At 39.9% G+C, this 13113-nt stretch overlaps 1 protein-coding gene across 3 annotated transcripts in view; it reads left to right on the forward strand.

The window, feature by feature from the left end:
* The window catches only part of LOC105494651 (signal peptide peptidase like 3), a 143420-nt gene that overhangs the window by 73686 nt on the left and 56621 nt on the right, over window positions 1–13113 (forward strand). The window contains exon 1 of one of the 3 annotated variants that reach the window (XM_011763298.3): window positions 7346–7401. The exons of the other annotated variants lie outside the window; for them this stretch is intronic. Within the exon in view, the coding sequence (XP_011761600.1) occupies window positions 7361–7401 (41 nt within the window). The 5' untranslated portion in view covers window positions 7346–7360. Of the gene's footprint in view, window positions 1–7345; window positions 7402–13113 lie in introns of those variants that run through there. 3 annotated transcript variants of the gene reach the window in all.

The following is a 13113-nucleotide window of genomic DNA, read 5'->3' on the forward strand; positions in this document are numbered from 1 at the left end:
GAATAAGTTTCCCCTGTCTCGTTCATTTATTTCCTCATATGTAAACTAGGGATAATAAAAGTTAACTATCTGAGAGGTTGATAAAGTTCCATATAATGGCACTTGGCACATAATAAATGTTTAACAAATATTATTTGCTGTTATGATTGTGGTTGTTGTTATTTACATTTAGTTTTTGAATCAACAGTTAATGACCAGGTTTTTCATTGATTTTGTTTTCAAACAAGATCCTTTCTTTTTTTTTTTTTTAAGATATAGTCTTGCTGTCTCGCCCAGGCGGAGTGCAGTGGCACAATCCCGGCTCACTGCAAGTTCCGCCTCCCTAGTTCACACCATTCTCCTGCCTCAGCCTCCAGAGTAGCTGGGACTACAGGCGCCTGCCACCACGCCTGGCTAATTCTTTGTGTTTTTAGTAGAGATGGGATTTCACCATGTTAGCCAGGATGGCCTTGATCACCTGACCTCGTGTCCGCCCGCCTTAGCCTCCCAAAGTGCTGGGATTACAGGTGTGAGCCACTGCGCCCGGCCGATCCCTTCTTTTAGAACAGAGCTTCAGGCCTGGCATGTGGCTAACGCCTGTAATCCCAACACTTTGGGAGGCCAAGGTGGGCAGATTACTTGAGGTCATGAGTTTGAGACCAGCCTGGCCAACATGGTGAAACCCCGTTTCTATTAAAAATACAAAAAAAAATCAGCTGGGCGTGGTGACGCATGCCTGTAATCCCAGCTACTCCGGAGGTTGAGGCAGGAGAATCTGTTGAACCCGGGAGACAGAGGTGGCAGTGAACTGCGATTGTGCCATTGCACTCCAGCCTGGGCAACAGAGCACGACTCCAAAGTATGTGCTATGGGACATAAGACCTGTTACCTGCTCTAAGAAAAAAGAGGAGGAAAGGATAAATTTTGTGGGAAAATGTTTTATGAGCTTCATGAGGCTCTCTACTTAAGGCCAGAAAAAAGTCAAGTAGTGAAATGCATTGTGCTTAGCTAAGCACTTAACAGACCTACTTGTCCATCACTGCTTTTAGTCATGTAAATCAGTTAAGTTCTTGAGGACACTTTTGTTCCATAGAATCTGCTTGGGAAACACTAAGAATTTTTCATCAATATTAAAGTTTTCTAGATGTTTGCCTATTGGCACCTTTATGTTTGCTTTAAGGCATTAGCCCAGCCATGACTTCCTTTGTCTTAACCTTTTCTTCCCTCTGAGTCACTAAATCCTTAGTGTAACCAAAGCACTTTAAGGCTGGCCTCCTTTAAAGAAGTTGGCCTGCTTTACAAATGAGGATGGATGAGAGCAAGGGGGAACTTGGAATTTAGATATGACCTTAGTGTAAACATGTATTTATAACATTAGGGAAAAACAGCAACAACGTTTTTTTCAGGGGGTCGGGGCACTTGTATTACATGACCGCTGCACGATATAAAAGGTAAATTGCCTTTTATATTGAGGCGATGAGTGGCGGCCATGTCTAACACACTATAACTAGAATAGTGTACAGATTCTGAAGTCAGTCTCCCCTATAGAATTAAAATAATTTTCTTTACTCTTCTTATTTAATCATTCCTCAGTTGAAGAATTTATAGTGATTCCCTTGACCATAGTAACGTTACTTGTTACTAACACTCTGCCTACCAGATAACGTTCATTGAGGCTGGGTGGGGTGGCTCACACCTGTAATCCCAGCACTTTGGGAGGCTGAGGCGGGCGGATCACTTGAGGTCAGGAGTTCAAGACCAACCTGGCCAACATGGTGAAACCCCATCTCTACTAAAAGTAATTAACCAGGTGTGGTGGCAGGTACTTGTAATCGCAGCTACTCGGAAGGCTGGGGCAGGAGAATTGCTTGAACCAGGGAGGCGGTGGTTGCATTGAGCCAAGATTGCGCCAGTGCACTCTACCCTGGGCAATAGAGCGAGACTCCATCTCAAAAAAAGGGAAACGTTCATTGAGAGCTTAACTCTGTAAGATACATATCATCACCCTCATTTTATAGGTAAGAACATTGAAGACTAGAGAGGCTAACTTGCCCAAGGTCACATGATTTGCAAAGGACAGAGTCAGGATTTGGACCCAGGCCATCTGCTACAGAGGCTGTGATCTTAACTGTTCTGTATCACAAGGCACTTCTCTGTCTGCTCTGCATGTTTCTTCATTAGCCCTGTTCTCATTATTGCCTTAGGTGTTGCTCCCTCTCAAGCTGAGCCAATTTGGGGCATTTCCAGCTTCTTACTATTATATGTGCCATTTCTTGTGCTTAAAATACACCCTTTTTTTTCAACCAATCTTCTGAGAAACCTTCTGTGGTTTACCTTGCCTAACTCTTGATGTCTTTCTTTGGCATCGTGACTCGTTTCCACAGTGCTTAGATAGTCATTATTCTTTGAAAGGAATTTAGGTCTCTCTCTCTCTCTCTTTTTCTCTCTCTTTTGAGACAGAGTTTCATTCTTGTTGCCCAGGCTCAAGATTTCGTTCTTGTTGCCCAGCCGAGATGGCAATGGCCACAATCTCAGCTCACTACAACCTCTGCCTCCCAGGTTCAAGCAATTCTCCTGCCTCAGCCTTCTGAGTAACTGGGATTACACATGCCTGCCACCATGCCTGGCTAATTTTTTTGGTATTTTTGGTAGAGACCGGGTTTCACCATGTTGGCCAGGCTGGTTTCAAACTCCTGACCTCAAGTGATCCGCCTGCCTCGGCGGATCCCAAAGTGCTAGGATTACAGGCATGAGCCACTGCACCTGGCCTTAGGTGTGTCTTTTTATATGTTAACTCAATATAGAGAATTTCTACCTTATGAATTTTATTTAAAGTAGGTGATTATTTTATGAAACCAATTCTTGAATTTAAGGACATTTCAGCTTAGGGTACTTTCCAATCTTGCATTTTCTTTGAACCTGCTGCACGTAGCTTCTTTACGTCATGCTGAATAACTAACCCTGCAGCTTGTTACATGGAGGTGATTGAGACCTGCTGGCATGAGTACTTTCATAAAGTCTCATCTCTGCTTCAGCTTGTTATTGCTTATCTGACCTTTCTGGTCTCAGTAGAGAAGGTGTTGTTTCTCTTTCCTAAAGCTAATCCTTTCTTTCTTGTTTTCTCTAGAATCTTGCCCGCATAGTCATTTCCCTCATTTGGTTATCATTAATCTTTTGCTCTCTAAGAGCATCTATTTTTTCTGTCTTCGGAATGGCACAGGTACCCCCTGCCATCCTTAAAAACCCATAAACAAAGCCACTCTATTGACCTTTCACATTGCCATTCAATTTCTCTCCTATCTTCTACTGCTCAACTTCTATAGAAAATGACATAAACTCACTATTCCCACTTTCTCTTTCCCCACAATTCTATTGAAACTGCTGTAGAAGATCACGTGCAATAATCTCTATTAAAACGTGTAATAATCTCTGTTTCAAATAGCCTACTCTTAACCCTTATGCTCTTCTGCTGATGTTAAGAGGGGTAATGTGGTGTAATACAAGCATGGACTGTTGGAGCCATACTGACTCTTCACATTCTGTTTCTGTCACTTTCTGTCCATTTAACCTTGGGCAGTTTTCTTGTATGTTGCTGCCCCAGTTTGCTCAGCACATGTACTCAGCATTTAACTCTTTCTTGTTGTATCCCAGAATGATCTTTTCTCAGCTGTCATCTCTCCTTGTAGTAACTCCTAATTTCCATTGAGGCAGCTGTTGAGGAAAATGAAACCGAAGATTGAGTGCTGAGAGGAAACGTTTTACTATCAAAGAGAGATCCCAATCTAGCATAGAGTGGAGGCTCTGGGAGATGAGGTTTGAGGGAGGAAAAATGGGATAGGTCTTTTAAAGTCAAAAGAAGGCAGAGACCTCAGTTCCGTTATTATTAGGAAGCTAGAGTGTCTGGATGTTGCTGATAGGTGGTGCTGTTTGGGCTTATTGTTAGGTAAACTTTAGGCCAGGTGGAGGTGATCCACGTCAAGGTTTCTGCCTTAAGTTGTGACCTCTCACTGTCTCTGCTACATACATGAGTGCCTAAATTGGGATTTTAGTGCATAGTCAGATATCTACCACTGTTAGTAGGCAAGGTAGGTAGGTAGGTCTAGGTTTGAGTTTGTCATAACCCATGGAAATTTTGACTCTTGCCATGATTTCTTTTTTTTTTTCTTTTCTTTTTTTGAGATGGAGTTTCACTCTTGTTGCCCAGGCTGCAGTGCAATGGTGCGATTTCGACTCACCGCAACCTCTGCCTCCCGGGTTCAAGCGATTCTCCTGCCTCAGCCTCCCAAGTAGCTGGGATTACAGGCATGCGCCACCACACCCAGCTAATTTTGTATTTTTAGTAGAGACAGGGTTTCTCCATGTTGGTCAGGCTGGTGTCAAACTCCCAACCTCAGGTAATCTGCCTGTCTCGGCCTACCAGAGTGCTGGGATTACAGGCATGAGCCACCGTGCCCGGCCTAACTCTTGCCTTGCTTTCATTCTCTTTGTCCACTAGACAAAGAAAGGTCCCATTAGTTCTTCTTTCAAAATATAGTTTGTGACTATAGCACCTCCTCTTTCCACTTCTTACTAACCTAGACTTGGTCACCTTGTGCCTAGATTATCATAAGAACCTTACTTGGTCTCCTTGATTCTAGTCTATTCTGCCCAGTTTATCTATACTGAATATTTCTGCCTGATTAATTTTCCAAAAATATTATTATACAGTCTTAAGATTTTTACTCTACTAGTTGAATAAAAGTAATGTTTTCAGATAACGTTAAAACTCCAGCAGCTAAAATCCTGCTAACAAACCTTGGCTTCAAGTACACCATAATTTAACCCCTCTGTAAACAGAAGCTGACCTTGCAGTGAGTCTCTCTGGAATTCCACTCTTCTGTAAGACAAGCGATACTTGCTCCTGTTGATGATATTCCTGTGTACCTGTTCCCTGTTACTAGAGGGTTAAGGTCATGACCTTTATTCTTTTGGGATTTGTTTTCTCGCCTCCACTCTATTTTCTGTCTACCAAGCCAAACTCCTTTGAGGTGCTCAATAAACAGATGCTCTTTAGTGTTTCATAACTCACCAGAAAAATTTTTCTCTGAATACATTAGGTCTGTTTGATAACAAATTCAGTTAACGAACTGGGGCTGCTTTTGCCATAATTTCCTTTTTAGTGTGTTAGGCTTGTTTTTTCAAACTAAATTAGATTATGTAGTTTTTCAATTATTAATTTAGTAAAACTTTATTATTTTGGATTTAATGAATTAAAATTTGTGAACATTGTTCTGGATCAAACTGACGTTACATAAGTTTGGATCTGTCCTTTTTTAAAAATGAGTTTAAGGTGTTAGTAATTAAGATTCCATTTCTGTTGTAAATATAATGACTATCCAGTAGACTTAAGGTAGTGTCATATAGGGAAGGGCGCACTTTGAGAATGGGACTGGGGGTGGGGGCATGTTTACCCTTTAACATTTGTTCCATTCCATCTGCAATTAAGCTTTCTAGAAATGTATTGTTACAGTAGCTACTTAATTAAATTGTCTTTTCAAGTGAATAGCGCATGGAAGCTTGTTTCTGTTTCCTGTGTGAAAAACAATGTCAAAAGTTTAAGAAGGCCCCAGGCATGGTTCATGCTTGTAATCCCAGAATGTTGGGAGGCCAAGGCTGAAGGATCACTTGAGCCTAGGAGTTCAAGACCAACCTGGGCAATATGCAGAAACCCCATCTCTACAAAAATTGCAAACAAAAAAAAATTAGCCTGGTGTGGTGGCATGCGCCTGTGGCCTCAGCTAATTGGGAGGCTGAGGTGGGAGGATCACTTGAGCCCAAGGAGGTCAAGGCTGCAGTGAGCCACGATCATGCCACTGCTCTCCAGCCTGGGTGACAAAGTGAGACCCTGTCTCGGTGGGGGGGAAAAAAAGTTTAAGAAAACCGTTGTATTTAAATTGGGCTCTTTGAAAATTAAATTCTATAGAACTTACTCTGTAGTATTACTTGTTAAATTCTATATCCGACTGAAGAACACAAGCTTTTAGTATTTAGTATAAGTGAAAAATACAGCCAAATCAGACATCACTAACACTTCTTTGTCTTTTTTGCTAACGTGTCCACCAGAATCCTGTGTTCCATTAAAAAAAAATTTACTGTTATTTTAAAAACTCAAGTCACACAGAAATGTGAAGTAGTCCCATTTTTAATAAAAGTGGTTTTATGTAATACATAGGTCTTCAGCTTGCTTCTTCCTAACAATTCTTCATGCCATTCTTTTAAATTTCTTTGTGGGCTGGGTGCGGTAGTTCACGCCTGTAATCCCAGCAGTTTGGGAGGCTGAGGCAGGCGGATCACGAGGTCAGGAGATCGAGACCATCCTGGCTACCATGGTAAAACCCTGTCTTTACTAAAAATACAAAAAATTAGCTGGGCGTGGCTCCTATAGTCCCAGCTACTCGGGAGGCTGAGGCAGGAGAATGGCGTGAACTTGGGAGGCGGAGCTTGCAGTGAGCCGAGATTGCGCCACTGCACTCCAGCCTGGGCGACAGAATGAGACTCCGTCTCAAAAACAAACAAAATTTCTCTGTGATAGAGTGAATTATACAAAACACAATGACTGTAGTAAAACCAACAGGCTAATTCACCCCACTGTGTCAGGTTTTTCATCTGTACAAAATGGGGATCATAATGGGAAGCACTTAGGACAGTTCTGGGCACATGACTCAGTAAAAGATTGCTGTTACTACTTGGAAAAGGGAATCGTCAGCATATACAGATGATTACCAAAGGCACGAGAGTAGCCAGTACCACCCAGAGATGAGGTGTGGAGGAAGAAGTAAAGAGAACCGATAACAGAGCCCTGATGGGCAGAGGAGAAGGAGAAAGTAAGGAGCAGCCAGAGAGTGGGGAATAAATCCAGTAGGATGTCGTGGGAGCTGGGATAAAATTGTTTCAAGAAAAGGAAGTGACTACTGTTGTCAGATCCTGCAAGGGGAGGGAGGATATCAGGTAAGATACTGACTGAAGTGTTACTAGATTAAGTAACAACAAGATTGTTGATGATCTTGGGGAGAGCAAATTCCATAAAGTGCTGGGGATGGAAGGCACAGTATAACAAGAAGATACCAGCGAAGACAGCAAATACAGCCAGATCCCTAGGTTTGGTAGCCCTATGTGAACTGGCGTTTCTTCCTTTCATTGCCTGTCCTCCCCACTCCCCCCTACCACACACATACTCTCCATCTCTCACAGGCACCTTTGTGGGAATATGCTCTAGCTCTTGCTTTTTCTTTCTGTCTCTTGCACGCATGATCACTCATTCTTGCTCTCTCCTTTCTAGCCCAACTGAACTGCTTGACTGCTTTGTGATCTCCCAGCAGGTCACACTGTCACATGGGCCTCCATGCTGAGTTCCTACACCTGTCTGTGCCATGGCATGATTTGGTAACCTGTTTACTTCTTTTTATCTCCCTATTAGGCAATTCTTGGTGGGTGGTAGGGGCTGAGTCTTCATCATGGAGTGCCAGTACCTCGCAGAGTACCATGCATGTGGTGATACATAAGATAGGACGGAACAGTGACCACAGGCATTTATTCTAGTTGAAGCTTGCAGCAGATATGAGATACTGCAAGTTGTTGGATAGATTTGGTTTGACTTTTAGATATGTTGAATTTGAGGTGACCGCGGTATATGCAGGTAGAAGAGGAGATTTGCTACTGAAATTCAGTCTGTCTTAGAAATCCCTCCTTGCTCTGGGACCCAGGAGACTCTTCTTCTTCAACTTTTTCATCATCCCAGATAGAAACTCTAGTTTGTCCTGATAGAAGTAATGGATGAACTGTGATTTAAACTCTTAGGCTCCTGTTTGCTTGTCCACAGAATTTGTCACTAGGAGAGGTTAGCCCCTAGGAAATAACTAAATGTCAATCTGTAGCATTCATTTTTATAAGTCATTGGAAATTTTCTTCTTGAAGTCTATATTTTGGAATTGTATAGATGCTTTTAAGACTTCGTTTCTAGAATCATTTCTAAGACTATTATCAGCATTAAATGGCAGGGAATAATCTTTTAATGAAACTGATACAGTAAAAAACCAGTTCCTTTAGAGGTTAAGACCAGTTTTTTAAAATTTCCTAAAGTTTTATGAAAGTTGTTATTGTAAAATATACGTAACATACAATTTAAAATTTACCATTGAACTGTTTCTAAGTGTACAGTTCAGTGGCATTAAGTACATTCACTTACGTTTTGTGCAACAGTCACCGCTATCCATTTCCAGACCTTTTTCATCATCCCAAAGAGAAACTCTGTATGCATCAAACAAAAACTCCCCATTCCCCTTCTCTCCAGTCCTGGTATCCGCTATTCTGCTTTCTCTTTGTATGAATTTGCCTAATCTAGGTCTGTCATATGAGGTGAATCATAACAATATTTGTCTTTTTGTTTCTGGTGTATTTCACATAGCATCATGTTTTTGAAGTTGATTTATGTTGTAGCATGTATCAGAATTTTCTTCTTTTGTAAGGCTGAATAATATTTGATTGGATGGCCGTACCACATTTTGTTTATCCATTCCTTCACCGGTAGACACTTGGGCTACTTCCACCCAACCCAACCCATTATTCACAGCCAAGCCATTGTGAAAATTGGTGTACGAGTATCTGTTTGAGTCCCTGCTTTCAATTATTTGGGGCAAATACTTAGGCTTCATTAAGTTTTACGAGCACATATCCTGAGAGGATATTTAGATATTCAGTAGCATTTTTCTTATGAAATAGTAATTTCGACCAGCTTGTTAACACAGATTTTTGCGAGTTTTTAAGGAGATTTATTTTGTACAAGTTCTAAAGCAGTCTTGGATTGTGATACAAAGATACCTTCAAAAGCTGCATTATAATTTTTTTTTCTGTAAACGAGTCCCTTGGCCAAATAAAAATGCAAAACTGCTTTATCCAGCTTGTACCTATTGGCATTGTCTGAGGAAACCAGTTGCCTAATTTTTTTCCCTTGCCTTATGTTTGCTACAGCCAGTACAGGGCTGTTTCTGGCTGCAGTGTTGAACGCAGAAACTGCAGTGTGTTGCTGGTTGTATGCTGAAATCACGATAAAATGCACATGCTTTTGAAACTATGATGTGAGGACCCGTGTCTTAGAGGATAATTCATAGGAAAAAGTTGAAGCATATTGCCATCGAAGCCTTTAATGTAGGGTCTTCTTTCTGTTTCACCCCTGCCCCCGCAATAAATCCTTTCTTATCTATCCTAGGCAATAAGATATATTTGAAAACAAAATTACTCCAGATCATCTTGACTGCCTTGAAGAGTAATACCTTTCTTTCATATGAATTTGCTCAGTCAGCAGATTTTGTATCTCCGATGGAAGTAATCATTTTTTCATTGTACTAGTCTTGGTAAAATATAAAATATCAACATATAGTATATTTCATATATGTCTTTCCATGAAATATTTTGTGATAATGCAGGGATAATATTTTGATACTTTTGCAAAGATGGGGGTCTCCCTATGTTTTTCAGGTTGGTCTTAAACTACTAGGCTCATGCACTCCTCCTGCCTCAGCCTCCCAAAGTGTTGGGATTACACGCATGAGCCACTGCGCCCAGCCTTAAGTAACTGTTTTATTTACTACTTGTACCTTGCACGTAAATGGTTAAATTTAATAAATTTTTATTTGATAAGATACCTATTCTGTTATTAAGCTTATAATACATATTTGGTTTTTTCCTTTAAAATATGGGGAAATGTGGAAAAGAATTATTTCCAACATTATGTTAGACTAATATTTTTAGATAAAGATACAAATTAAGTCCTATTTCAGCATATTTCCATAAAGGGAAAAATGAACATTTCTTTAGGTATGGAATACAAGTCATTTTTTGCATATAATTTTTAAATTTGAAATTTTGGATAGCAAAAAAATCGTAACAACTTTTGGTGTTTTGTGATCTGTAACAATTACATGTGAGAAAGTGTTGGCAGTTTGCATAGCCAGAACTTGTGGGCAATTCCCGAAATGTGGCTCATGGACCATGGGAGATTCCTGAGACCCTATCATGGGGGTCCATAGGATCAAAGTGTTTTCATAATACTACTAACATTACTTGTCTTTTTCATTTTTGCACCTTTTTTCTCATGGTGGCGAAGCAATGGTGGGTAAAGCCTCTGGTGCACCCTCACCTGAATCAAGGCGGTGGCACCAGGCAATACTGGTAATCATCGTATTCTCCACCACCAGGCACACGGGTTATCTTCTGAAATGCCATTTACACTTAGAATGTTCTTGATGAAGCAGTAAGTTTCTTTTGTTAAATTTCAACCCTTGAATACACTAAGTGATAAAATGGAAATTTTCAATGATAAAATGGAAAATTTCCACAAAGCACTTCTGCTATATACCAAAGTACCGTTGGTTATCTTGAGGAAACTGCTTGTGCAGTCATTTGAGATGCTAACTGAACTAGATTTGTTTAAAATTGAAATAGCATTTTTTTCTTGAAAGAATGACTGATGTGCATAGTTGGCAGATAGTTTCTCAAAAACAGATCAAGTGAGCCTGTCACTTAAAGGGAAAAAAAGTGTTTTTATCAATGATAAAATTTGAGCTTCCAAGTGAAAATAGAATTTTTGAAAATTTGTATATGCTACCATGAGCCCCAAGAATGATACTAACAAATATGATTTTTCAGATATTGTATAATGAAAAGAGACAACATCTGGAAGAGCAGCATAACTCAGCGAATCAGTGTCTTCCAGATTACCAATGCATGATGTTACAAAATCATCCATGGGTAAAAAGGTTCACACAAAGTTCAGGATAGTCCAGTGGATTTTAATGTAATATAGTAAAATCCAAAAAATTCCACTGAGATAGTTTCAAATTCAACATTGCAGTAAACCTATAAGAAATTACTACTTGTTGAATTTTAGTGTAGTATCAAAGAAGAATATTGATAGTTATCTGAAAAGGCTATTAAGTACTCCTTCTTTTCCAACTATCTGTGTAAAGCTGGATTTTTTTCCCCCATAGAGTTCAGTTCAAACAACATATGGCAGTAGTTGGAATGCAGAAGCCGATATGAGAATCCAACTATCTTCCATTTAAGCTAGACATTAAAGAAGTTTGCAAACATGTGAAGAATGTCCCTTGTCTCGCTTAATTTTTTTGTTCTGTTTTGGAAAATAGATATTTGCCCTTTAAAAATGCTATTTATGTTAACATGTAATGGTTTTATTATGTATAAATAAATTAATACTTTATCTTTTTCTCAGCTTTAATTTCTAATACAGTAAATACTACTAACCCACATGTACTAAAGCTCTTTGGGAGTCCTCAATTTTAAGAGTGTAAATTGTTCTGCAACCACAAAGTTTGAGAAGTGCTGGTCTAAGGCAATGTCTGTGCAGTGTTAGAATAGTAGTTGCTTGGTTTTGGGGTGGACAAGAATGCTTTCATTTATAGCTGGAAGGCTGACACATAGAACACGTTATAGAACAGTACTCTCTGTGTCTCAGTTTGGCATGATTTTTAGCAGGATATGTGTTATAAGCACTTGCTGGTAAAGCAGCTAGAAATAGATTTTTGACCATAGAGCAGTTACTAAAATCCAGCATGGCTCTAAAAATCTTAGGGTTTAGAGTTTAGTCTTGTATATGAGAGACATTTCTGGTAACTCTTTGTCTATTAAGGTAAAGGCTTGGAATGTAGTTAAAGAATTAGTGGTCTTCATAATGAATATATAAAATATTTCAACTGAACAGCTGGCCTATATTGATACGTCAGTTGACAAAGTCTTCAAGACTGTTTTCAATACATTTGGCTAACCTGATTTCGGCATGTCTCAAATGCATGTATTTAGTTTCTTTCTGTGTTTCAGTAAGAATTCCTTTATCTCAGAATAGAATAGTTCCTGTCTTTCATGTCTGTCCAGAACCTCTGGGAACAGACACCTCAGTAGGAGGGCCTGAAGAATGACACATTTCTGTTGATGCTTTGGTAGAGTCTGAAATGTAGGATAGGGAGAGACTGTGAAATAAGATTGTGAGTTTTGATTTCCTATTATTGGCCAGACTTACCCACCCTTTTTCCTTGGAATACCTTTTCTTCCCTGCCTGCTCCTTTTGTCATAGTCGTACCCCAGTTCCCCAAACTGCAGTTGCTGTAGTAAAATCTGTGTCTGTTTCTGAAATGCTGATGAAGGCTTTCATTCTTTGTGTGGGCAAAGAGCAGAACAGAGGATGATACAGGAGGGGCCCTATTCCTCCCTGTCATTACCAGCAGTGAAAACCTTTAGACATTTTTGAAACCGCTCTGTGCTCATTTTTATGAGCTTGTAGAGTAGGTGAAAATTGAGCCTACTTCAGGAGACCAAGGGCATAAACAAATATTGGAAAAAGCAGTCTAGCCGAGGGAAAATGAAGAGTTTGTAAGTTAGCCTTAGGGCTGGCCACATTTTTTAAAAAGACCCTAGAGAAGAATTTCCCATGGGTTGAATAAACGAACCAGAGTTGCTACCCAAGGTAAGATGATGGCTTACCTTCATATATATCTACTGGAGTAAGGTAAGATTTATATTAAGCCATTTTTAAATCTGTAAATATTGGGTGATTAAAAGAGGAAAATACCAGTTTTAGTCACCTGGAAACAGGGTCATCTTTGGCAGTGCTGATTTACCTCTGTCAATGATGGGCAAAATGAAAGATGGAAAGAGTATTTCAGGTAATATTTCTGTTTTTTGAAAGCAAAACAATATAAATACAGACTTTAAATTTTTTTGAGACAGGATTTCGCTCTGTCACCCAGGTGAAAGTGCAGTGGCATGCTCATAGCTCATTGCAACCTCAAGCTTGTGGGCTCAAGGGATCCTCCTACCTCAGCCTCCCAAGTAGCTGAAAGTACAGGCGTGCCCCACCATGCCTGGATAATTTTTTATTTTAATTTTTCATAGAGTCACATCTAATTTTGTTGCCCAGGCTGGTCTTGAAATCCTGGGCTCAAGCAGTCCTCCTACCTCGGACTCTCAGAGTGTCAGAATTGCAGGCATGAGCCACACACCCAGCCAAAACCTAGACCCTTGAAAAATAAAAATTAATTGGGCTTTCAAGTTTATCTGGGCCCAAAGAGGATTTTATAGATAATA

The sequence above is a fragment of the Macaca nemestrina genome, chromosome 10, assembly GCF_043159975.1.
Source record: "Macaca nemestrina isolate mMacNem1 chromosome 10, mMacNem.hap1, whole genome shotgun sequence".
NCBI classification, from domain to species: domain Eukaryota; kingdom Metazoa; phylum Chordata; class Mammalia; order Primates; family Cercopithecidae; genus Macaca; species Macaca nemestrina.